The sequence below is a fragment of the Pholis gunnellus genome (genome assembly GCF_910591455.1).
Source record: "Pholis gunnellus genome assembly, chromosome: 14".
Lineage (NCBI taxonomy): Eukaryota > Metazoa > Chordata > Actinopteri > Perciformes > Pholidae > Pholis > Pholis gunnellus.
The window spans coordinates 20355964-20378993 of NC_136541.1; the positions used below are offsets into that span (position 1 = coordinate 20355964).

Below are 23030 nucleotides of genomic sequence, written 5' to 3' on the forward strand. Positions count from 1 at the left end.
CCTTGACAGAATTTTCAGCCACTAAAACTCCAAAACCGTGCCGCGATCAGCCCCCAGGCCCCTGTATGATACGCCGGCAGCATATTGACCTCCATTTTGGCTCAGATGTACGGAGAATCGCCATTTTAAGTTTCAGACGTGCTCAGTGACTTAGCGAACACATTTGTCATAAGGAATAATTTGGGATTCCTCCGTTTTCGCCCTGAAAACCGACTCATGGTGTGATACGGTTCTAATGTTTGGCAGTGTTGGAGTTGTGCTTTCTGTGGCTTGTTGGCTGTAACTTTTGAACGCTTTCACGGAGAGAAATTTGGATGTTATCGCTGAAATCTGTGGGAAGTGCTCGTGCTGTTTGCTGTGTCATTTGCTGGGGGAGATGCAATGGCCCCCATATTTGAAGCATTTTCTGAGTAGTTTGCAGTGTGTAAAATGTTTTACATGCTTAAATTAAGGAGTTTTTATATATATATGTATAATTATTATTATTTTTTATTTCTATATGAACTTTGATTTCTACGACGCTCTCTAAATATCTCGCTCACAACCCCACATGGGGCTCGCTCGGGTCCAAGAGGTTCTAAATGTGAAAGAAAATGATTAATTCTCGTGGTTATGTGTGGTGGGTTTACCAGAGTTTAGCCTTACAGGCAGCTGCTGCCACACTCCCTGCTCTACAATGCGAACGGTTGATTTGTAGATGCACAAGTGTTGTAGTAAAGCATGGTTCACATTAAGGTTATTACCTAATGCCAACTGTTTAACCAGAGGCAATATTTGTACGCTGCTCGCATATAAACGCTGCCTGATAGTCTGTACTGTGGGAATACAAACCAGGGCTGTTCCCCATGTTTGTAGTCCACTCCTGCTGTTGTGACAGTGGTGCTAGCGATTAGCACGATCGTGATTTGAAGGGTCTATTAAATGTAACATTAAGTTCATTCAAAACTCAGACTACATTTGGAGAAGATGCAGGATGACGCGCGCTACCTCAAACGGTGAGAGCAAACAAAGCTAACATGATTGTAACGTTCAAGTTATTTCAAGATGTTTTTGGTAAACGGTAACGATGACTGACCTGACTACAATACCGCTTGTATGTTTAATTATATTAAGATATGGCAGCACAGTGTGTCAGCTCTAATTCTAGTGTAATAAGCACCCAGGTCCGATGAGACTAAGGAGTGTTTGCTAAGTATTGAGCCTCGATGGCTGCGGTTCATGGCACGGAGAGAAGCCACACCAATTGTCAAACTTTGGGCAATTTCATATTGACTTGCTCGCTGGGCAAAGCTATTATCAAGTGTACCATGTCTTAAGGGCATTTGTAAACTCCTATGACACATCAATCAATTCGGCATGGAATGTAATCCACAGATGAAATACACACGTGAACAAATCTTTGTCTCCCAAACCAACCGTTGGAGGATAGCGGTAGCTCATAGCTAGCGTAGTTCATGTGTATCAGTAAAAGGAACTTACGAGGGGAATTTCAACAATACCGAATCGACCACAAGACTTTACAAATCATAAGGAACGTATTTAATTTGCCTACTGACCTATATTTTCGTCGGTAACCACAACGCCATTAAAGCGACAGCTTGTTAAGCGGGGTTTGGGGTGTGCCCAGGTGTCCCGGCCCCTCGATGAAGGGCCGGGACACCTGGGCACAGCTAACACAGCTAGCAAGCTAAAGTGAACCGGTGCCCGGTCAAACGCCTTGCTAATTAGCTGTCTAATGTCTAAGAGTTAACACGTGTGTGCTGAGCTAGTCTTCCTTATTATCCAGCCCTCTATTGAAACATGTTTATAAGAAGCCAGTGCTCTCCGTCTGGGCGTGTCTCCCCATATAGCGGTATTGTTTGGGTGGATGGTTAAAAATTAATGACGTTATCTCCATTTAACTTGTGCACTTGTCTTCTTCATATTTGCTTCATCAGCCTTTAAAGTCAGTTATCAACATGCAGTGAAAGATGTATGATATAAACCTCCGTTTTGGGGCAGTGTTATGTTCCATATGTGGAAAAGGAGACACATGTGTTGGCTGAGGTCTCGCTGAATGACCCCACTGATTAATTGCAGAATTCACTGATTTGAGACTTAAGTCCAATGCGAGGGTTATGAAATATGTATTTAAAATGAGTTCACTGGAGTCTTAGCCAGTTATGGGAAAACTTCAGTTTGAGGTCTTGTTTCCTGATGTGTCTGTACATTATCACCCACAGCAAAGTGACTGCGGGCAGCCTGGATGTCCATCCCACAGAGAAGGCCCTGGTGGTCCACTATGAAGTGGAGGCGTCCATACTGGGAGAGGGTGGAGGTCATATGCTGGGCGAACGGAAGGAGGGACAAAAAATGTGAGTGTACTTTATGAGAATTTTAAGAACTCCAATGATCTCTGTTTATTTCTCTCCATCACTTCTTCTTTCTTTAATTTCATTCTAATGGAATGATACAAGTTTGTCATTGAACTTTTTTCATGGTTACCATTTATTTTCTATTTGTATTATCTTCCTTCTTTCGCCATCCACTCCAGACTCCATCGTTCTCTACCTCTTTTAATTCACATGTATTTGTTGTCATTGGAACTGGCTTAGGGAAGGTTTTATACAGGCAGGTTCAAATCCCCACTGGGTTACTCTTACCTCTTAGGAGTAGCTTGCCATATCATTGTTATTTGCTTGGTATGCTTAAATGGTATGATCTAATTTTTCTTTGCAATGAAGGTTACTAAGTTTTGAATTTCACATATTGCCTGCTTTAAGATAAATACATAAATGAAGTCGGCCAGTGTCAGATCAACCTTTTATTGATCTGTCACCATGCTCTTTGTCCTCTCTTTTTCCCTTCAGTATCCGAGTGAAGAGTCTTTCTCCGAGCACAGATGTGGGAGCCTTGGCCAAGAAAGTGGTGGAGGAGTGTAAACTCATCCCTCCTTCCCGTTTGCCCCAGGTGGAGCAGCTCCTCTACTACTTGCAGAACAGGAAGTTGTCACCCGTGGAGGGCAAAAGTCAGTCATGTCACCATTTTTACCCCCTTGCTGTAGAGCCTAAAGCGCTTGTGGAACGAGGCTGTGTGCGTAACCCATCTTGTATGATTAACGTAAATGTGCTCTTTCTCTCAAAGTCAGTAGCTTACATGCAACTATCACAACAATAAATATGAATTCCCCCTTCCCTCTCACAGACCAACAGCTAGCCAGCTAGCTAGCCCTACCGCATCTACCGGCATCAAAACTGAAAGGAAGTTGTAAAGTAGTAAAGCCCGCCTCTTGCTCGATTTGATTTGCTGCCTGGGCCACGTGTAACATTGATGAGCGGTGCGCCTCCGTGACTTGCACTGAAAAGTTACGATTATAAGATATGAACTTTTACCAGCATCTCAAAAACGCTCTAAAGGTGCAAAATGCTGTGAAAGAGAGGAGCACACGTCAGGCCCGCCATACCACAGAACAAATGTTTTGCTGACAACGTGCCTCCGGCAACGCACTTCTGGCACCCTTTCACACGTAAAGCTTTACTTGGAGGCTGAAGAAACGTTGTTCAATTGATTGAATTCTTTTATACGTAACTCGAATTCCAGTCCGCTGATTCCTCATCGAATGCTACTCTTTCTATGGCCGACAAATCGCATCACAGCGTGGTTGTAAACGTTGCTCAACACCCACTTGTAAAGTAGATAATGTCATTAGTCTGTAAACATTCCAAAACCACGAAACGTGTAAGGACCGAGAATGATATGCCATGAATAGAAACCAGAGGAGTGTGACATCAGTGTTTACCAGTACATTAATCAGCCATGTAGATCTTGTAACGTGTACATAGTTGAATAATTGATGATTGTACAGTGGTTATTGATGCAGTGAGGACATTTCCCCACTGGTTAATATATTCCGTAATGTTTCTATAATGTTGTCTGTCTGTGTCTTTGTGTCGCCAGCGGAGAAGAAAGAGAAAAGAACAGTGAAACCCAGAGAGCTGACACCGTTTGAAGGAATGGAGGTAACAAAGCACAGCACTGACTGACTCTGCCTGACATTTCAGTTTGATCTCAGTTCTCAGACAGCACTTTGTAAGTTGAATTCTGTATTTTTCATGATCGTTGTTCTTCTCTCATCTGATTGGAGGCCTCTGTGTTTTACAATAATCTATGACTCCCCATTTATTTATTTAATTCTATTGAATCTAATTTACAACATGGCTGAAAGAAAAAGAGCTCAATCAAATCTCATATTTATTGTTCACTGGAAAAGAGTGCTGCAGGAATGAGTCCTAAAACCCAGAAAGGACTCTGCGTTGTTGCGTCTCCGGTTCCCTCGTACAGAAGTCCATGGGGGGGTCAGACGCCTGCTCTGTGTTAAAAGACTCTTGTTTTGTTCTTACTTCAGGCTTCAAAAGTTATTTGTGAAGATTATCTTGCTGAACAAAACATGGACGTATCATAAATGTTTGTTTGTCACAGAGTTTATTTTTTGCACAAATCCAAAATCCATTGGAAAAACCCCATTGTCTTTTTGTGGAGGGAACCAGTGTGACACTAACTTCCAGGGTTTTCCTACAAAAAGACGTCCCTCCTCCAGCACTCTATTGGGCCATGCCTTGTTATAAGACAATGACAGTGTTTGTGATTGTCTGTGTAGTTAGATGAGGAAGCCAGTATCACCAGAGTGGATGAGTACATTGAACTGCTGTATGAAGGCATCCCAGAGAAGATCAGAGGCTCCGCTCTCATTCTGCAGCTCGCCCGCAACCCTGACAACCTGGAGGAGCTGCTACACAACGGTATTCCATCAGTCCACCGGCTTAGTTTAGCGAAGTACCTCTAACCTACGTTTCCATGTGGTACTTGTTTCACTGAATAGCTAAAGATGTGCATCGTTTTTCCCTCATTAAGACAATCAAAGGGTGTGTATGTGGTCTGTCCTCTCCTGTACCTTTTGTTGGTGAAGGTTGGCTTTATACCTATCATTTCTATATTACTGCACATGACTACTTTTTTTAGTTAGAAAGTGCTTTCAAAATAAGACTACAACAGTCTATGATATCTCTTAAATAGCAGTATGTGTGTGAGCCTCCTCCTTCTGCAGTGCATCACAAGCGTGCTGTTATCTACACAGCAGCTCTATGACAGCACACTGAATGCTGATGGAGGTTTACACTGCAGGCATTAGCCTAACGGCTAGATTAGCGCATCTCCTGACAGAACACCACCGCGGTTGTATTTCAGCCTGCATGCTTGTTTCTTTCAGCCCAGAAACAGAGCAGCTCATATTGGTCACGAGAGCGATACGTTAGTGGACTGACTTGTCCACTAGACTCAGTAAAGACTCACACTGAGCTGAAATGAAACCAAACTCCAGATATTCTGTCACTCCATTGATGTAGAGTTGCTGACCTCCACATCGTGATGTGTCTCAGTGTCATGACATGTCCACACCTCTTATTGCTATGTTGTTACCAGTACATTATTTGTTCTTGCACGATCTTATAATTAAGAGTCCATAATCCAAACATTGTTGCAGAAAATAAGTTTTCATCTAGTGCATCATTCATTTAAAGGGACAGGACCGGGGAGATTCACAACATAAAGAATCACATTTAATATAATCCAATATATATACAACTGTTTCCATTTTAGGGATAGTAATGATGCAACACATTTCTTCCATCATTAATCACTTCTTTTGTACTTTGATGTGTTTGCTAAGGAGCTGGCTGTAATGCACATCAATATGGCCATAAATAATCAAAACATCAGCAAAAACAATCTTAAGAGTCAAAACTTCTGGTGAAGTAAACAATCTACTGTTATAGGTTTCTGTAACAGGCAACAACCTGCTGTGTGTGTGTGTGTGTGTGTGTGTGTGTGTAGAGGCAGCTCTGGGTGCTCTGGCCAGAGTATTGAGGGAGGACTGGAAACAGAGTGTAGAGCTGGCTACCATCATCATTTACATCTTCTTCTGCTTCTCCAGGTAATACACACAACGGCACACATTCCTCTGGTGTGTCGTACTGTTCTACTTCATCCGTTCACACAGTGCGCCTCTTCTCCCCTTCCTGCAGCTTCTCCCAGTTTCACGGCGTGGTGAGTCATTATAAAATCGGTGCGTTGTGCATGAGTGTGGTGGAACACGAGCTGAAGAGACATGACGTGTGGCGCGAGGAGCTGCGCAAGAAAAACAAGGCTTATATCCTTCATCTGCTGTCGCCTGTTTTTTAAAATGTATTTAATTATTTGCACATATACACGTTTATAAGAAGGCAGTAAGTATTTTAGAAAAAGGTTAGATGCCAAAAATGGCTCATGAAGATACCTCTCCTATTAGATAGCAACAGTCATCAACTAATCAAAGTCCTGTTTTTGAATAACGATCATGTAGAGTGTATTGTGGTGATGGAAGCAGGTTGTTCCAAAGAGATGGTCCTCTGTGTGTGAGTTCCTTCCTTAACACTGGTTTGTGTACGCGAGTCAGCACCAGAGAACGGCTCTCTGAGAAGAGACCAGGACAAAGCTGTGAGGAAGTACCATGGCCTTCTGTCCAAACAAGAGCAGCTGCTCAGAGGTGGGCTGGCCCTTTAACACTCAAACATTGTGCTGGTGCAAGAGCTGGTGTTTGTCTTTGCTGCGCCGTGAATGCAGTGTTGGTGCAAAATTGTGAAATCCAAATAAAAGCTTTGTTGGCTGTTTATTTTTCCATTAAAAATTCCATAATAACCATTCAGCACGTTGTAATTCAAGTGGTACACCGAGGTCGGCAGTTAACAAAAAAGACAAAATACAGCCATTATCCTGCAGCTCCGAGCACGCGCTTCAAACAGTAACCCGTAGTCACTGATGGCAAACATCCTCCCGATCGTGCTCGTGATCCCGCTGCTGTTCTATGAGAATCACAATGCCTTTAAAGCCCTTTCAGACGACATGCTGGGATTCAAGACTCCAGCTACAAGATGGAGAGAAAGTGTTGCTAATAGTTTAGCCTCTAAACATTTGGCTACGGTTAGCAAAAGGCTAAACTATTGGCAACATTTTCTCGGCATCTCTGGAAGACTTCACTGATTTCCCGACTCTCTATTTGATACGGTCCTTGTTTGGGTTGCTCTGCAGTGGGCGGTTGTTGCCATCTTTGGAATGACCTGTGATTGGCCAAAGAGGATGCGCAGAAGTCTAGTTTTCTCTCAGACCACTTGAATTAGAATATGCTGAGAGCTTATTATGGATGTTTTACCCAATGACGTCAGAAATATACTGCAGACCCCAGCTTTAAGATCAGACAAAGGTGCATTCCTCGTCACATCCCAGCAACTTGTTTACTTATAAATTCTGACCCATATTTACTAGTTTGTAGTGTAGAGCAAAATCATCCCATTATCTCCAGCAGTGTTTCACTCCAAGCATTACTGCTAGTCATAGCTAGTAGCTTATGAAATGTACAACACAAAGGTTTTGAATGAAAAGTATAAATCAGTATTTTTTGGCATAGTATTAGTTTTAAATGTGACCAAAGAATGCCAGCAGAACCAAGAAGTGGCTTATTTCCTTTTTCCTTCTCTCCTTCTTTCCCTCCGACTGTGTCTCAGTGTCTCTTTACCTCCTGCTGAACCTTGCTGAGGACACGAGGACGGAGTTAAAGATGAGGAATAAAAACATCGTTGTTCTGCTCGTCAAAGTCCTTGAGCGGGATGACGAGGAGCTGCTGGTCCTGGTGGTTTCCTTCCTCAAAAAACTGTCCATCTTCCTGGAGAACAAGAATGATATGGTGAGCGTAGATGTTCTTTAGAATTTGTCCTGTCAGTCCAGATCAATGCAGCGAGGAGGGACAGAGGGAAAACCTGGATATCATTTTACGTATTAATCTACACTGAGACCAAGCGCTGTTGAGTCATTGCCAGAGTCTACAAATGAGGTGATTGACTTGTCACACCATGAACCAAGTAATAAAGTGCATTTCCTCCTCATATCATCCTCAAAATCACAGATCCAATACAAAAAGAAATCACCAACAGGGGGGGCAGTAGAGTATTATGGACTGAATATTGCTTTTGTAAAGCTGTAACCAAAGGTGGGGGGGCAACAGAAAGTGCTTTGAATTAGTAAATGGTAGATAGACTTTGCTGGTATACTACAGATTCTAGGTGTAGCAGCAGGGGAGGAGGCTCCATGGCACCTCCTCTTTATCGGTTTGATTGTCAGTGGACACGCTACCAAATCAGTGCGGCCTTTTCACCCAAATCAACGTCATGAACACGATTACCATCCACTTGACCCTTTGTTTTCAACCACACAGCGTAAATAAAGCCTTTAACTTGTACATTCTTTGTGTAAACCCTTTTAGGTTAATAAGAAGTCTCTTATGTAATCTTGTGAAGGGTTCATTGCATGGATGGAATACGCTCTCCTTCAAAAAAGAATTCCAAGGCCCATTCTAGGGTTTGTGCAAAATTTAAATGCCTCTATCCTACATGGCAAACGTATTAAAAATGTTTTCGATATTATAGATTTTTTCCAATTGATATAAATACGGAACACCTGAAGGATCCAAAGAGCACCTGTGTGTGGGATCACCACAGAGATCCATCTCCTAACTGGTCTCTTACTTTGAACTAAAGCACCCAATGCATTGAGAAGTCTCTGCTAGTGCTTTTGTGTGCACATAATGTTGATGTCCATGTGCTTGTTAAGGGAGCCGCGGTTCCACCTCTTCGGGTCTCTGTTTGCAGCGCGATCCGTGATTGTGGTGCTCGGCGAACAGCAGATCTTGATGGTCACTGTTTAGTTGCTATACATAATTCATTCCGAAGAGGCTTTTGGACCCAATGTTAACACACTGTTTGTTTTGGTCAGTAATGTACGTGTGGCTCCGCTGTAAATTCCATTAAAGGCTCTTTGGATCCTCTGTATTCACCACAAATTGTCAAAAAGCCAAAGTAAGTCAGAAATTCCCATCTATTTATTTTCTAAACTCTAACAAATGTATCTCTCAAAATAACACCACCTTTACAATGCGTCACGGTCAAAAACCATAGACCTGGCTGTCTGTCACAGTATCCGTTAGTCCTACTGTACTCTGAAGTAGACTACCATGTCGATCAACTGGGCCACCCAGCGGCCACCATTGAGACTTCTCCCAACACCTGGTTTGCAGCAGTTCAGATTTTGGTCTTGCAGAAGTGACAGGGTCAGTTATTGTTGGGAGGGTGGGTCTAAGGTAACACCCAGTGAGGTCTTTACTCTTTGAAATGTTTGCCTGCTGTCCATGTTGCTGAATTCCTGTTCAAGTTTATCTTTGTGTCCGAGTTTGGCTTCAAGGATACGACGAGGGAAGCAGTGTTTTTGCGTTTAAAGTTCCCTCAAGCTGTAATTGTTTAATCCAGGATTTCATTTGGGATTTTTTACTTAATGTCGAAACTAAATGTGTGTTAGTGATGTAGTCTGGGATCACAGAGCCCCATCAAATAGTGTCTGTGTTGATGATTTTCAGGCTGAGGTGGATACTGTGGAGCGATTGGCTCTTCTGGTTCCCTGTGACCATGAAGACCTGTTGAACCTGACTCTGCGTCTGCTGCTCAACCTCTCCTTTGACTCTGGACTCCGAGCCAAGATGGTGGAAGTTGGACTGTTACCTAAATTAACGGCTTTGTTGGGTAACACTAACGTATACTTTATATACTGCCTATATTGCATGTACAGTACAATATACTGTAGCCATGTGAAGAAGTTTTTACATAATATCTTAAGAAGGTAGTGTTATTTATTTTCCCATTTTAAGGTTTGTTTGTCGTCATGCAGGTGACGAGAACAACCGTCAGGTTGCCATGCGTATCCTGTATCACATCAGCATCGACGACCGCTTTAAGGGCATGTTTGTTTACACTGACTGCATACCTCAGGTACGATGTCGTCATGTGAAAATCACTTTAAATCAAACTTCAAGGAGTAATATGTAGCACTGACTAGCGTTTAAGATGGTAAATGGACTGTACTTGTATATTTCTTTTCTAGTCTTCGACCACTCAAAGCTCTTTAACACGACATGTCACACACTGATGACAGGAGCTACCATAAGGTGCCACCTGCACATCAGAACTAACTAACATTCATACACCGCAGGAGCAATTTCGGAGTTAAGTGTCTTGCTCAAGGACACATCGACACGCGACTTGCGGAGCCGGGGATCGAACCGCCGATCCTCTGATTGAAGGACGACACTGCTCTCCACTTAGCCACAGGGGATACTGCAGGCATATTTGAAGGTGTTGGAGAGAGTTGCCCCCCCCCCCAGCGCAAGACGGACAAACGGAATTTGAACACATTGATCACAGGAATGTAATAAAGTTGTAAAACGGGCACATGGTTTAGATAAACAGGGCACGAGTTACGATTCTCAAGTACTCGATGTGGACGTCAGTATGTGTTCAACGTCATTTTCAAATTTGAGTGAATTTAGAGTAAAACTTTACTTAAAATGCGCATCCCTACTCGTAGCTGTGGAAAATGAGTTGAGTTTAGCTGAGCTCACAGCTTATCCGTTCAGGAGCACATTAGCCAACTCGGCAGCCGTCTTAAAATCTCTCCAATATGTCTCCTGGTTTTACAATCCAACGTTATCTCTGTTGCTTCCATGGCAACAGCACGCTGTGTTTGCTTGCCAATTTGTTTCATACCTGGCAACCCGAGGTGCCGAGATGGGCAGTGGGTGGGGTCACACAGGGCAAAACAAAAACAGAAGTTCAGCACCGGAATGGAAATTTGTTGTTGTGGAAGCCAGGATTTCAATTTAGCATGTTTCCTTAATCTCTGAGGACATATCATGTTGATTTATTATAGTAAATATTTGACATGTTGTTCCTTAAATGAATATGAACTGTTAACCTTAATATTTACATTGACTTTAACAGTTCTAGAGTTACAGGTGAAACTGGTGTGTGTGTGTGTCTAGCTAATGCAGATGCTGTATGAACACGGTGAGGAGGAAACCGAAGCTGAGCTCATCTCCATCTGCATCAACCTGGCTGCAAACAAAAGGAACGCACAGCTCATGTGTGAAGGTATATCTCTCCGAGCTGCATTTACTGCAGTTTTTGTTTTGGTGGGGGATTTTTTTCCTTTTCCCGATGCAATGACGGAGAAAGTTCTCTGTTGTACGGATTGTAAAGCTCTCTGAAGCACATTTGTGATTTTTGGGCTGTATAAGTTATTTGACTTGAATTTAATTTTAAATTTAATTTTTCACTATCTCTGCAAATTCCATAAACCTTCTCCACGAGTAGATCTTGTATTTCATGCTATTTGTAGAAGCAGATTCCAGTGGTGGCTGCATAGGATTGTTTCTGGCTCAAGTGATCCAAACATTTACAATAACTCCATGGAGTTAAGTCCAAAAGTCAAGAGAGATAGAAGTAATCATTTCCTCATTGTTTTATCTAAATATTCTGCTTCAATCCATATTTGTTGGTGTTTAGCCTTTTAAAAACACTGCAGATATAAAAACTGTTCGCTCTCCCGCTTACCCCAAACTAAAGGAGACATGCAATGATGAGTTATGTTCATCGAAGGAAGTTGATTTTAAAAAAACAAAAAAACTAATTTAATCCGATGAAAATCACTTAATTCAAATTTAGGATTTTGATTGAGGATGTTTTTTTAGGGTGATGACAATAGACATTCGAAGCTTCATTCAAAAACCTCAATAGTACAACACTGAAGGAGTGGAGTCTTCTGGCTGAGGAAGGTGTGTGTGTGCGTGTGTGCACACAACCCAGTTTGATTGTTTGTGATTTTTGGACAAATAATTCTTTTGCTTTACTGAACAAGAGTCTCTGTTTGTGTCTCCGTCTGTAGGAAATGGGTTGAAGATGCTGATGAAGAGATCTCTGAAGCTGAAAGACTGCCTCCTGATGAAGATGATCAGAAACATCTCTCAACATGATGGACCGACCAAACCAGTGTTCATAGTGAGTTATACATACACAAGAAAAAGATCCCAAGAGGTTTATGAATAACTGAAGTTTTGAACAAGTATTGTTGGTATTGGTATAAGTATCAGTATAACTGTTAGCAGTGTCGGGCCGTGCATTTTATACCTGGGCCTTCAGTGCTGTCCGACTACAGTTCCATCTCCTAATAACCTCATTATGACGCCACAGCTACGGTTATTATTTGTTTCTAGGCAAGGCAAATTTATTTGTAGTTTTTCCAAATCCTGTTGAGACACAAGTCCTCTAATCCTTGATGTGTTCTTCAGGTGATAGGAGGCTGATGTTGTAATTGTCTTGATCAGGTTGAGGTCTGAATCCAGAACTACACCTAGATTTTTTTGCTTGGTTTGTGGTTTTTAACATCAGTGATTGAAGCTGAGTGCTGACTTTCAATCGTTGGTCCTTGGTACCAAAAAGAATTACTTATTCATATTAAACTGTTCGGTACGAGGCTTACAAACCGAACAATACGTTTGAATAATACTAGTGCGTTTGGAAAATGCAGAAGCTTAAATTGTGGGAAATATAATGTTTTCGGTGGACTTTGCTCAAACTGGCAACCCACATGACGTAACAGACAGCTGTCTGACACTCCGACACCGGAAGAAAAACATTATACACGCGACGCTAAACTAGCTTAGCAGAAAACAATAGCAGCAAACACGCTACACTCTCCCCGCAGCGTTTAGCTGTTCTCTACTGATTCAAACAGGGCTAAAGCAGTCACCACACAATCCCCATTTCTCCAGACCATAATTTATGCTTCGTAAAAGAAAACAGCCCAAACAGAGAATCACATATCCAACCCTAACTCCGCGATGACGGGATGCTTCGTCATTAACGGACAATGCATATCGTCAAAATCAATGTAATTAACACAATGAGAAGAACAAACTCACAAGAACCAGTCACATATATTTATTTGACAACAAAGCATGACAAATCAATCCAGCAACATTGCATACAATATTTGTATAAATTACAATACATGAAGTGTCTTTATGAAAAATGATTAAATTATAAAATAGCTATAACTTTGTGATTCTGTTTAGGCCAGCAGAGAAGGCTTTGCTGGCCCTGACGGCCCACCAGTGCCTGTTAGTGATAGTGATAGGATCAGTCTTTTATTTTATGAATAATGTCTCCTGTCTGCGTCTGTCAGGACTATGTTGGTGACCTGGCAGCAGAGATCCGGGCAGAGGAAGAGGAGGAGTGGCTTCTGGAGTGTCTCGGGACGCTGGCCAACCTCACCATCCCTGACCTGGACTGGGAGTTGGTGCTGAAGGAGTACAACCTGGTACCCTACCTCAAAGACAGACTTAAACCAGGTGCGGCTTACATTTAGAGAATACACATGAGGCTGAGATATCAACTTCAGATCCCTCCATCCCTTAACTATAATGTGCCCCAGTTTAAGAGCCCAACTGATGGAGCCACACTTTTAGCAAAGTTATTTTTTCTTTTTTATTTCATTGGCTGCAGTGTATGTATACTATTGCAATTTTAATTTATAGTTTTAATAAATTAAATAAATAATTGTATTTACAGTGAAACTTCAGAATGTACTGTTATCATATATTCCCTGGTATTAGGGAATATATGCCGGACTTCTTTGTTTTTACATTCACGTCACCCTAAAAAAAAGAAACCCTCAATAAAAGTACTCCTATTGGAATAAAGTGTTTAAATGACATAGGTTTTTTATTAACTCAACTTTCTATAATGAATATAATTAATGCATGTTGTTTTTGAAAGGCTAAACCAATATGGATTGAAGCAGTATATTTAGATAGTTAGATAAAAACATATTGTGAATTTTGGAAATGATTACAATGGAATCTAATTCTACAAATAGTATAGTAATACTAATAATATAAGTGCAGCCTGATCTTTATCTGCAACTGTGCAGAAATCCCGGCTTTATACACAATGAATAGATGTGCAAAAACAAATCTGTGCAGCATTTGAATGTTGATTTAGAGTTCGAATGCCAACGCTATGAATGAAGCTTCAGATCTTTTCTGTGTAGCCCTAATTGTTCCTGTCATCTACAGTTAAGTTTAGTATTCAAGTTTAAAATATCCTACCTCAGACATATTTTTCTCACAACTCTAAAGATACATCATCTGACATAATATCATTGGGTTTTATTGGTCCAAATGTCCCGAACACGGCAAAATAAGAAGGAAAGAGAAAACAGAGGGCAGGGTCTCTTTAAATAGAGACACCACACATCAGTCTATACATTGTCTTTTAGGACATTGTTGCATATTATACCTTTTTTTAATAAAGTTACATCTTCTAGAATCGTTTGTGTTCCAGGCTCAGCAGAGGATGACCTCATCCTGGAGGTGGTGATTATGATCGGAACAGTTTCCATGGACGACGCCTGTGCTGCCATGTTGGCGAAATCTGGCATTATTCCTGCCCTGATCGAGCTGCTGAATGGTAACACACACACACACACACGTTTACACACCCTTTTGAGATTTAGAATTGTCTGATGTTAAAGTCTTCAAGATTCAATAATTGACAAAACATGTGACAGCACACAAGGAAAGGAAAGCTGCCACAATAACAGGAGAGTAACTAGACTGTAGTGCAAACAGATGGCTCAAGTTAAAGTGCACGTGCTTGTTAATACGACCGCTGAAGCATTTGGTTTGCAGGATGTAGTGCTGCTGTAGAAACAACGTGATCTAGTCTCATATTTTCGAAGCTGTCTTTAAGAACACTCTTCTGGATGATGGTGAGGAAGGGTGTCTTCCCATCTCAGGGAGAAGGAGATTGTAGTTTTGTTGTTTGTTTGTTGACGACCAGTAGTAGTTCTTTAATTTAGGTACAGATGTACCTGTTTCACAGAAGTCTGATGAAAATAAATCACTTTTCTTTGTTTGAATGAAATAACCCAATGACATACTTTTGACAGTGACGTTTTGAAGGGCACACACAGAGACAGATCTCACACCTCGTAGAGAAAATAATGTCGTCCCGCTTTCCAAATGTTCTTCTGTTTGCTGAATGCAGCCCAACAGGAGGACGATGAGTTTGTGTGCCAGATCGTCTACGTCTTCTATCAGATGGTGTTTCACCAAGCCACACGAGACGTCATCATCAAAGACACCCGTATCCTTCCCACAGTGCACTCTGTCTACCCCAAATGTACACACAAATGAGAACCTCGTGGCTGGCTTTACAGCTGCTGAAGTTCAAGTGAGACCGGTTTACACACTGTAAAACCACCCAAAGAATGTCTTTCTTTAACGGTCTCTGTAGAGGCTCCAGCCTACCTGATAGACCTGATGCATGACAAGAATGCTGAGATCCGAAAAGTGTGCGACAACACCCTCGATATCATTGCTGTAAGTGAACGCTTTGCTGATGCACTCACATGGAAGCAGCCTGAACTAACTAAAGTGACACATTAGGCTTGGGCGGGATCTGTTTTTTTTCATACGTACAAGGTTACTTTATTTGTCATTGTACAACAGGGTCGCACAACGAAATGCAGATTGTAGTCCCAGTCTGCTACACAAAAAAACACAAAGCTATATTATATATGGAGAGTGGAGGATGAATTAAGGAGTCTCACAGCCAGAGGAAAGAAGCCGTTCATCAGCTGATACTTGTGTATCTCTCTCCAGACAGCAGCAGGTTAACAGGTTGTAGCTATGGTGGGTTTAGTCTTTAATATCCTTCAGCTCCTCTCAGGCTCCTCTTCTCACCAATATCACTGATGCTTTATGGGTACGATGTTTTGATCACCCGCTGTAGAGCCCTCCTGTCCTGTCTCGTGCACATCCCATGACAGTTTGTAATGTAAATAAATGACAAGGTAGTTTTAGCTGCTTTTGTTTTGGATGTATTTTGTAATTGATTTCCTTTTTTCCTTCATCCTCCAGGAGTACGACGAGGAGTGGGGGAGGAAAATTCAGTCTGAGAAGTTCCGTTTCCATAACAACCAGTGGTTGGAGATGGTCGAGAGTCGCCAGGCGGACGAGTCTGAACCGTATCTCTACGATAATGATGACCGGACTGATCTATTCTACAGCGCAGGTACACACACAAGCAAAAACACTGGTCCGTGCGCGTAAAAGAGACATGCTGGTCGTTTTAACCCCAAGGAGCATGGGAAGAAGCTATGCTGTGTGAGTGTGTGTGTGTTTTATCCTCATGTGTTTGTGTCTTTAGATGGAATAACTCCAGCAGACGGTTCAGTCAGCCCAGATTTCTTCAATGACCTCCAGGCTCAAAATGGAGACGTGCAGCATACAGGGTGAGTTAATTAACTCCAGGAACATGAGCTGTCTCACTGAAGCTCGAGTCCGCTTATTCAAAGCAACAAGAAATGAGTCCTGTCTTTTCCCTCCTTTTACTTCGCTGATTTAATGCTCTGCCTCCTCGAGAATTCAACGTTGTAAATAATTCAACTGTATATTGATTGGTGCTGAAAATCAACCTCAATTCATAAATCATGTTCCAGAACGAGACCAAAAGCCGTTAGTGCAGTGTTAAGAGCAGAGTTATGTTGTAGGCTACCGGCGAGGGATTTTGCCATCACCATGGTGACATAACATCACAGTTTTCTTAACTGTAAGAATTGTAGAAGCTAAAATATCTACGGTGACACACGGTTTGTGTGCAGTGAGCGAGTCACAGCACATTGGTGCGATGGTGTTTTGTGTGTCAGAGGAAACCGACATTCCAGCCTCATACCCACGAACAAAGAATACTTTACACAGTTTAACCATCGTGATGTGAAATGAAGTTTTATTCAGTAAAAATAAGCAATCAGGAGATCGGCATCAATGCTTTCTATATACTGATCCCTGACAATGTAACGCTGTGAACTACTGTGAGCAGGAGGAGGAGCTAACGGAGCTAACGGAGCTAACGGAGCTAACATTTACTTCCATTGTGATGTGCTCATTCTCCATTCTGTGAAAATGAGCATGGGTAGAAGGTCAATTATGACGTTATGATCATTAACGCTGCTAATAATTTGATTTTTTCATCAATAAAGATACATATAGATGACTTTCACTAAGTAAAATGATAGAGTTGATATTATAATAGTATAATAATTATAGATATCTTAGTTCAAATATTAAGATTAATAATTGTGAAAACCTTGACAGTACTCAAAATATCAAAAAGTTCATATCGTGACATCCCGACCTGTCAAATAGTGTGGCTGTTACAGCTCGACCTGTGATTTCTGTTATTTAACTGAAGAAGAGAAGCCTGCAGCTGTCGTATGAAAGCCTGCGGATGTCAGTGGACATCACGTGGAGACAGTACAGGCATTCATCATGTTTTACAATATCAGACTATGCACACAAACGCACAAATACATCACTTCAAGCTGACTTCACAGAGAACATAGAGCTCAAAACAGTCTCACCGATCAGTTTGCACAAATATTCTCTGTTCTGGATTTGCTCAAAACAAAAATACACAGAATACATCCGTGCGTTGTCCCGTCTGTCTGTCCCGAGCCCGTTTGTCCCGGTGCTGCGTTCATTCGACCGGCTTTGTTTTCCAGAGACGGCAGCGATGTCTTCGACCAGACCAGCTCATCACCGGGACGACCAGCTACCGCCTACGGCTTCAGACCTGATGAACAGCCCTTCTATCAGTACTCGTAGACACGCACAGGACGTCCTGTCGTCTTAGACACCTTCCACCTCCTGCATGTCCACTGTCATTCCACATCTTCAGATCCAACGTCACTGCTAGAATCCCTCATTCACGTTGCTATAGCTACCAAGACATTGACCATAGAGGCTGAAACGCGACCACTGCAGATGTTCACCTAGTTATTACATCAAACAGTTCCCATTTCAATCATTGACCCTTATGTAGTCTTCCTACAGTCGTCTCCTCGTGACTTCCCAGTGGGTCAGCTTGTCATTTAATGTGAAGAGACTTAACATTTGTAATATATGTTTGTACGTTTTTGCACGTTTTTCCTATGTAATAATGAATATTGCTTCTTCAAATCCACTGAAAGAAGCGATTAGTCAAATGTTCCATTTTGCTGTTTGAGCTCCACCAGTGTAACTCGTCTATCACCATGTCTACGTGCGAACCTACAGGATCACTTTGAACAGAAACAGACTCTGTGGGATTGTTGTAACCCACCGCTGTGCTGAGGGCTGACCGATGGAGCAGCAGCGTTGGGACACAGAGGGTCAAATTCAAGATGAAAATTCTAAAAAGCAAACTCGGTGTGAAAGTTAGCACCAGCATGGCTCCTCCTTCTTGTGCCCACCACTCAGTGTGCTGTACATTTTACTGATGCCAACCCATAACAGTATTAACAGTTATTCAGCGATGACAAAAGAAGTTGGCCCTCTCTTTCCAACAATGCTGTGTGTCACTCCATAATAACATGTGTAAGTGACCTGCCACTCGCCCTAACCCGTACACCAAGCCCCCAGAGAGCCTCTGAAGATTTAGTGGTCAAACGTGGAAGTACAACTTCTGGGTCCGTCACGTGATACCTCTGGGCCCAAAAAGCCCTTCCCCATAGACTTACACTGGAAAAGACATTTCTAAGTTGTAACATGTAACACATCTTCCCAGTATAGACCCTTATGTAGCTCTTATTTAAATCATTATGTCCTACAAGTTGTAAAATGCACTAATGGCTGAAACCAGATGTATTCTCCTTCCTCCGTTCAAGTGAATGAGCCCGAAGCTGTGTCCTCCTCTCTTATGATCTAATGACTCCAGTCCAAAAGTCAGAATTCATTTAAAAAAGATCGATGCAATCATCTCGAGAATTCCATTACATGTTTTTATCCTACGCAGTAGTCTGCTTCAATCCATATTGTTGGCGTTTAGCCTTTCAAAATCCTTTTCACTGTGGTCAGAAACGCTTCACCCTTGTGGTCTAACAGCACCATAATGATCTTTATACAACCACAATAACACAGAATCAGACATATGCTCGCATGTTGTGACCTTTGTGATACGCTACAACAATGTGGTGAGGCATAGAGAGGCTGAACATGCAGCACAGCTCAAAGCTTTGCTTCATTGAATATGGTTATTGTTGACGCGTCTCTTCATGTTGCCTGATGTGGATCTGTAACCAGTTGGCTCAAAGCTTTTGTGTGAGAGAGCAGTGAGGTTATTCTGCAGATCCTCTTCTGACATGATGGATGTCAACATTATTGCTATGATTTTTTTATGTGACAAGTATAATTTAAATAAATTGTGACTCGATTCTCGCCAATTTAAATCCCAGTTTGGTTAAGTGATCAAATAATGTTCCCTCAAGCAGGACACGTGCTAGACAACCGCGCATGTCTGAATGTATACATGCAGTGTTACTTATAGGCATATTTGCACATATAGTTAGATTTTGATGCATGGTTATGTTTTGTTTTTTTATTGTTTAAATTATTGTTAATCGTGTATATTGTGTTTTTTTACAATAGTTGATTTTGTTGCTACTTAAAAAGACACTAAACATAGTACTGGACTATACATACTCTGCATCTCTCTCACTGTCTTTCATCCTCAGGTTCTTTCATAATAAATAAATCCCACATTTCATATGACGCATGACTTTTGTTCACGATGACATAATGGGCCCCATGGACGTTTCTTGGACAAGCATTGTTTTGTGTTTGGCACCAAAGCTTCTGTAACTTAAGGTGCTCGGTATGGAGTTTAGGACAGACCTATGGTTGATGGATCGCTCCGCACGGCTTTCAAAAGCACCAACAGTGCAAACAGCAACGGTGCTGACAACATTGACATTCAGATTAGTAGTTATTACAGTAAAAGTACAGGTGCTGGTATACTGTCAGAAAGCAAGCGAAGCCTTGGAGGGCCAGGTTAAAGAGTCACTGCAAACCCACCTGCAAAAACACAGAAATCAATTCATTGATCAACATCACATCTGGCGATCTATCGGTTGAGGAATTTTGACAGGTTTGTTGAACAAAAACAATCCAAGAGCAGAGGAGATATCTGAAGATATTTCACGAGCACACGGAAAGCAGCCAAAGTGTGAGGAGGGCTAAAGCTAGAGCGCAGGAAACGGGCAGACACTTTGAGCGGCAATCCAAGCGCAAGCAGGGGCTTTAGGTTTGAAGGGAGAGCGTTGCAAAATCTGAAGTGGAATCAATGAGTCGTGCTCTCAAATTGAGAGAACATGCTCTTGGATAAAGATAGGAGAATAGCGCCATACTTACACTACAGAGTGTAACGAGGTAGGTGGGCTACACTAAAAGGAAATAGTTATAGGACAAAAAGTTGTAACGCGTGCTCCTCATTAACCCATTCACACATGCAAATGATAGCAGTTTCAGTGTGTTGCCTAAGTTAGGCATTGAACCCCAACCCTGCAATCAGTGGACAACCTGTTCTACCTCCCGATACACAGCTTCCACTGTAATGTTTATACAACATGTCATAAATGCCTTATATAGCTTGTTTAAAGGTCATAAAAAATACTTGTCAGAAGTGGGATTCGAACCCACGCCTCCAGGGGAGACTGCGACCTGAACGCAGCGCCTTAGACCGCTCGGCCATCCTGACGTTGAGTGGAAGTTCGCCCACGTTTGGCTATATGTTGTCGGAAAACGGTCATAAAAAGGTCATAGTATAGCATGTCGAAAAGGTCATTTTCGTATTATGAAGAGACAACTTCCTCTTATCTCTCTCTGTCTTAGTAACCTCGGTGGTTGAACAGGCGGTTATAAAACATCCTGAGGTCAGAAATCCGGTCCGGTCTCTACTGATATGAGGTATCGTAGAGCTCTGGGTGAACACAGACGGCTACAATATGTATGAATATGTATGAAGCTGCGCTCATGTGATTGGTTGAAAATGAGGCTGACATCTGATTGGCTACAGACAGGTCTATGTTGAAAAAAACGCATTTGTGAATCCAGCGACGTCAGAACAGTCTCAAAAATCCGTACATGAATGTGAAGCGATTTGCAAATGAATGCAGTGCGATCCACACACAAATACATACAAATCCACACACAAATACATACAAATCCACACACAAATACATACAAATGCAGAAATATATTTGTGATTTTTTTTTTTACATTTATATAAATCGTAATTTATTTATTTGTGCATTGGAATGTATTTGTGAATTGTTCTGCATGCATTTGTAAATCGAATATATTTGTAAATCCTTCTGTGTGCATTTGTAAATCGAATATATTTGTGAATTGTTCTGTGCGCATTTGTGAATCTTTCTGTTTGCATTTGTGAGTCTATCTGTGTGCATTTGCAATTATTGAGACTGATCTGACCCCATACTTTCAGACGTTATTAGTGATCAGTGGTGAAAATCTACAGCATCTTGGAGTTAAGTGTGTATCTCAATGAGGTAGTCGAAACAAAGGCTGTGCAACTAGAAGTGCCACTAGGAGACATGGTAGGCGTTAAGATGAACCATATTAGTCTTTTGTCGCACTATATCAGCCAATCAACAGCCTCATTAGACGCATCCCGTCCCCTCTTTGGTTTGTTTTGTCTCTAGACGGCTGCGTCGGCTCGGCCACACAGGTAAAAGCAGAAGAGGACACAGAAGCCACCAACCAGGAACAGACCCAGCAGGATGTAGACTACGGTGGTGGTCCAGCAGGCGAACAGGTACAGTGTCCTGTCGCAGTACGGATCCCCACTTGTTGCGTTCCTGTTGTAGTTGGGCTTGTAAATAGAGTATATCCACACATTACCTATAGGCAAGAAAGAGAAGAGAATAAATATGCTGCCGTTTTGACACGTTTTGGATGAGAGGATGACCCGCTAGGCCCCAATGATTTGATTGTATTGCAGATGTTTGAGCCAACTTTGATTTTAATCCAGACAATTGTTTTGAGCAGCGTCAATTATTCAAATACAAATCTGTTTTTCAGTATTGCTGGGGCTTTTTTTGAAGAGCTGATAGTAGAGAGATGAGGGGCCAAAGCAGTGTCATTCATTATGTCATTTAGCCGCAATGTGTATCAAAAGATGTATAATGAACGTCATTGGGCTGGTTTCTTAACCTTTTGAACTCTAGGCCTATTTTGAGACTTCTGCTCGAAAATGTCCTACCCTTACGCAAAGGGGCTTATCTCGCTAACTACAAGGTCTATTTGAATAATTTCAATGGCATAATAACACAAATAAATGTGAGCTTTGTTAAGATGTATACATATCATTGTATATGTTACTGGTAAATGCTGGACGAATGTTACACACAGCTCAAATTTTTTTTAACCTAAAAAGTACTTTTATTGATTTGAAATGATGCAGAAGCTGACCTAAACTCTCCCAAATCATATCACAACATGTCAGCAATCCTTTTAAAAAAGAATTGGCTTTGATAAAGTGAAGTATGCCTGAGAAATCAAGGTCAGCTGAGGTCAGCCAACGTCAATTCTGATTTTGGAAGTAGCACAAATAGCTTTTATATAAAGTTATAAAAACTTCTTACATATCTTTCAACTCTCTTACTCTCTTACAACTACTACTAACTTCTGCTAGCTAGCTTCAGCTTCACAACAGTGACGCTAGCCCACTGACCAATCACAGCGCACGTTAATGCTGATGTACTTGTAGGCCAGTTAGAAAGCTCTGGCTCATCAAAGAATACGCTCAACATGTCAAACTAAAGATCTGATTGGTTGAACACTGTGACAATCAACAATATCGTCCCCATTCACTTAAACTGCACATGGATTCACTGGTGAGTCTGCAGGCCTGGGGCCTCTCTTCTACCTAGAGACACAGAGGTGAAATCTGATTGGATAAAAGCTCTACTTAAAACAAGCTGCACTGGAAGCAGAGCAACTGAGGAACACAGTAGCTGTGCAATGAGAAAATAAGATAATGGGAAAAATATTTTTATAAATTATGATACATGTAGTGTATTTAAGAAATATTATTAAATTATAAAATAGCTATAACTGATTCTGTTTAGGCCAGCAGAGAAGGCTTTACAAATTTGGAAAGAAGTATCAATTTTAATACCAGCTGTGTATTTCATCCCAGTACAGTCATTTCATTTACTTTTTCAGCTTGAACATGTTT

The 23030-nt window shown here is 41.6% G+C and overlaps 1 protein-coding gene across 1 annotated transcript; it reads left to right on the forward strand.

Moving 5' to 3' along the window:
* The first annotated feature begins 869 nt into the window (after positions 1 to 869).
* Positions 870 to 19532, forward strand: LOC306706537 (kinesin-associated protein 3-like). The gene is made up of 20 exons (XM_079173658.1): positions 870 to 995; positions 2223 to 2354; positions 2850 to 3007; positions 3937 to 3998; positions 4637 to 4778; positions 5869 to 5968; positions 6060 to 6184; positions 6461 to 6559; positions 7575 to 7753; positions 9476 to 9638; positions 9784 to 9884; positions 10934 to 11042; positions 11836 to 11948; positions 13135 to 13300; positions 14295 to 14420; positions 15000 to 15098; positions 15249 to 15334; positions 15875 to 16028; positions 16164 to 16248; positions 17518 to 19532. The coding sequence occupies exons 1-20, from the start codon at positions 967 to 969 to the stop codon at positions 17618 to 17620; spliced, it is 2331 nt and encodes a 776-aa protein (XP_079029784.1). The 5' UTR covers positions 870 to 966; the 3' UTR covers positions 17621 to 19532.
* The last annotated feature ends 3498 nt before the right edge of the window (positions 19533 to 23030 follow it).